General features: G+C 44.4%; 1 protein-coding gene across 1 annotated transcript in view; it reads left to right on the forward strand.

The window, feature by feature from the left end:
- Nucleotides 1-1,249: 1,249 nt before the first annotated feature.
- Nucleotides 1,250-3,434, forward strand: part of si:ch73-60h1.1 (calcium/calmodulin-dependent protein kinase type IV) — a 21,398-nt gene continuing 19,213 nt past the window's right edge. The window contains exon 1 of the mRNA XM_014333916.2: nt 1,250-2,121. Within this exon, the coding sequence (XP_014189402.1) occupies nt 2,015-2,121 (107 nt within the window). The 5' untranslated portion in view covers nt 1,250-2,014. The remainder of the gene's footprint in view (nt 2,122-3,434) is intronic.

Below are 3,434 nucleotides of genomic sequence, written 5' to 3' on the forward strand. Positions count from 1 at the left end.
CACACACACACGCACGCACAGAGGGTAAATGGTCTGTATTTGTATAGCGCTTGTCCCTATGGACCCTAAAGTGCTTTACACTACATCCAGCCATTCACACACTGCTGATGGCAGCTACATTGTAGCCACAGCTGCCCTGGTTGCCGGACACTGGCGACACCGGGTCCTCTGACCACCACCAGTCAACGGGTGAAGCTTTTTGCTCAAGGACACAACGACCGAGGCTGAAAATAATTAAGACCACCTGATGTATTTTAAATAGTTTGGTATTTCTTTTGTATATTCTATTTACTTTACTGGATTATTGGTAAGACGATATTTTCATGTAATTGATGACGTATAGGTACCAACGTAATAAGGACACATAGAAAAAATTAAAAAGTAAAGAAGAGACAATCGTGGTATGGATGTTGACAATGCACACTTCTTTCCACTGGAGGGCGCTCTGCAACTTTGCTGATGGCAACTAAAATACAACAACCAGCAGATCAGAGCAGAGTGGGCTAGAGCAAAAAGTAAATCAGTAACTCCACATAACAAATGTTAGGGAATTATGCTTATCTTTCATCAGTCCAAAAGTTTAACAATTTTTTTTAGTTTACTGTGGACTTCTGTACAATCAGGAGAGGCGCCATCTGGTGGATATTAGATGGACTGCAGGTTTAAAGCATTTCTCACTGGCTTCTCTTTTCAGATAACGATGTATTTAGTGTTGTGCACTCATCCTTTCATGTTCACAGATATCTTTATGGAATCCCGGAATTCAGTTTGATAATATTTTTAATGTCTCTTTAATTTTTGCACCCTCTGGAGTGCTCAAATAAAAGTCCTGCAGCTTGTTTAAGTTAGGAAGCTGTTGCCCCAAGGTTACCACAGTATGATGTCCTTGAAATATAGAGGTTATCTTAGAAACAATAATAATCCTTAGCACAACACTATATCAAACTGCAAATAAAGCTGTGGAGTGCGTCTCCTGTTTGTTCGTTAAAACCTGACCAGAAACTGATGAGATGCAAAGAAGGAAGCACCTCAGTGTTTCAGCGCTGTGCTTCTGCGGCGCTGGGCACGTGTGAAAGAGTGGTTTGATTCGCGCAGAATCAAAGTCTCCACATGTCACGCTAATGTACATTTATGTATTTAGGTTATTTCTGTATTTAGGCTGCTGACAGAACTTCGGTGACTGAGAGGATGGTGGTCCAATAGGAGTGCGACTCGGCTCCCCCGCGGGGCTGTGATTGGTCTGCGGGGTGGCGGTGGGGCGGGGCTGTGAGATTACAGCAGCATCTCTCTCACTCCGCAGATCCATCAGACATCTGGAGCAGCCCTACCCGGGAATCAGACCCCTGAGCATCGAACGCTGACACCCTCCACCGACTCACGCCGGTGTTCGCAGTCTGTTTCCCGACACGTATCCACTCTTCGGTGTTGCTGTGGTGGCTCTGTGGGCTGCATCTCCGGAGGGAGGCTGCTGCGCTCCGGAGAGACGGACGGTCCGTTTCTGCCAGTGAAAACACGGAGGTACTAAGCCTAAACCCGGGAGGATGGTGATGGACTGAGCTGATCCGACGTCTGAGAGGTTTTTAGGGCCCGATGGAAGCTGCGACACATCTGGACCTGGAGCGTCTGGATCCCGGCTCCAGCTTCAGTCTGGATTAAAGAGCCGTGCTCATCACCGGGGGTTCGGTGTATTTGTTTTCTTCTTTTAGTTTTTGCCCTTTCCTCACAGATAAACGGTCCTGATTGAGAGTTTGAAGGAGCAGGCGGATCCCCCTCCTCCTCCCCCCCCCTGCTGGTCTGGATTAAAGCCCATCAGGATCATGAATCATCCCCCCTCCGTGACTCTAATCTGGGTTTTACCGAGCTGGATTTAAATCTGAGATCTGATCAGGATTACTCTGTTCCTGGTTCTGATCGGGTCACATCTGGCCCGGTCTGAACCGGTCCCGGAACTGGTGTGATCTTTGACTCGGTCCCGGTCTTCTTGGTGCTGGTTTGGGGGAGGTCTGCTATCATCATGCCGACGTCCCGGCCTGGTTCGGAGCCGGTGGAGTTCTGGGTGGACGGATCAAGGCGGGACGGGACTGTGGAGGAATTCTACACCCTGAGCTCGGAGCTGGGCAGGTCTGGACCACATTATGGGGGGGACAGGGGAAAACCGATGAGTTCATATGGACACTTCATTGGGCCAAAGTTGCCTGCATGAGGGGTCCATGTGATCCTTCAGGATTAACTTTGGCCACACTTTATAATCCATCCCGTGGATTACAGGGTTACTCATTTGAATGAGGTACCGGTTAAATACTGGTTCCTGTTGGAATTTAACGGGAAACACCGAAGCAAGAAAACGAAGCTTGAGCTTTGGTGTCAAAATGTTGTCAGCAATCTTTGTCTTCTTGTGTAATCACAGAGTGAAAATGTGTTTCATGCGCAGCATCTTGCTGTCTGCACATTCACGTTGTGTAATCAATATAAGATTTCAGACTGCGCCACTTTAAGCAGATTTAAGTGAAGGCTGTTAAAAATATTGATAACAGTAAAACACAGCTGCATCACGTGCTTGGTGCATGCGTATAATCTATCTATACATATTTGTAATGATTTTTAAAATGAGGTATATTTTTTATCAAAGAGGTTTTGCATTTTTAAGACTGGTATTTGATTTGGTTATTTAGCTTTTAGCTCTATCTAGGTGGTAAATTGGAATATTGTACTGGCATCTATCCAATTTCATACTTACTTTTTAATGATAGGGGAATTATTCCCATTTGCCGATACAAGTTTTTTTGAACAATTTACAATACAGTTTGTCAAACATTTTATTAATATATTTGAACACTTTACAGATTTTTATTAATAAATCATATTAATATCTTCCAGGTTTTCAAGTCAGTATTGATGTGGATATTTTGAAACATAAAAAATGACAACATAGAAATAAATACATTCAAATGTCTTGCATTGATCAATAAGTACTTCTGTTGCTTAAAGTACATTTAGCTTACACGTCTCTACTTTGACTGCAGCAGTTTTAATCCTGTACATTTATACTGCTGTGCTTTTGCTCCAGATGCTCTGACGCTTCAGTGTCTGCCAGTCTGTGTGGCTCATGTTTAAAAACCATAAAAAGTCAGAGCAAACATGGAATTTGAGCTAAAAGACAACAAAGATGAGTCGTGAAAGAGACCTGCAGACTGTTTGGAGCTCGGGCAGTTTGTTCGTTGTTTGAATGTTTATAGCGTGCGGTGGACTGTGTGTATTTACACACTGTGTTTGTTGTTATCTCAGCAAACACCAACACCCACAACACTGACAGCAGATCTGCAGAAAATGATGAAAATGATGTCAGCAGTGAAATCAAACGTGTGAGCATGCCGCCACCAGTTCTATTACCAGGTGTCCTGTTGCCATGGAGACCAGCCAGGACTGTGTGTGTG

This window comes from Haplochromis burtoni, unplaced genomic scaffold (genome assembly GCF_018398535.1).
Source record: "Haplochromis burtoni strain Fernald_Lab_line unplaced genomic scaffold, NCSU_Asbu1 Contig_5, whole genome shotgun sequence".
NCBI lineage: Eukaryota > Metazoa > Chordata > Actinopteri > Cichliformes > Cichlidae > Haplochromis > Haplochromis burtoni.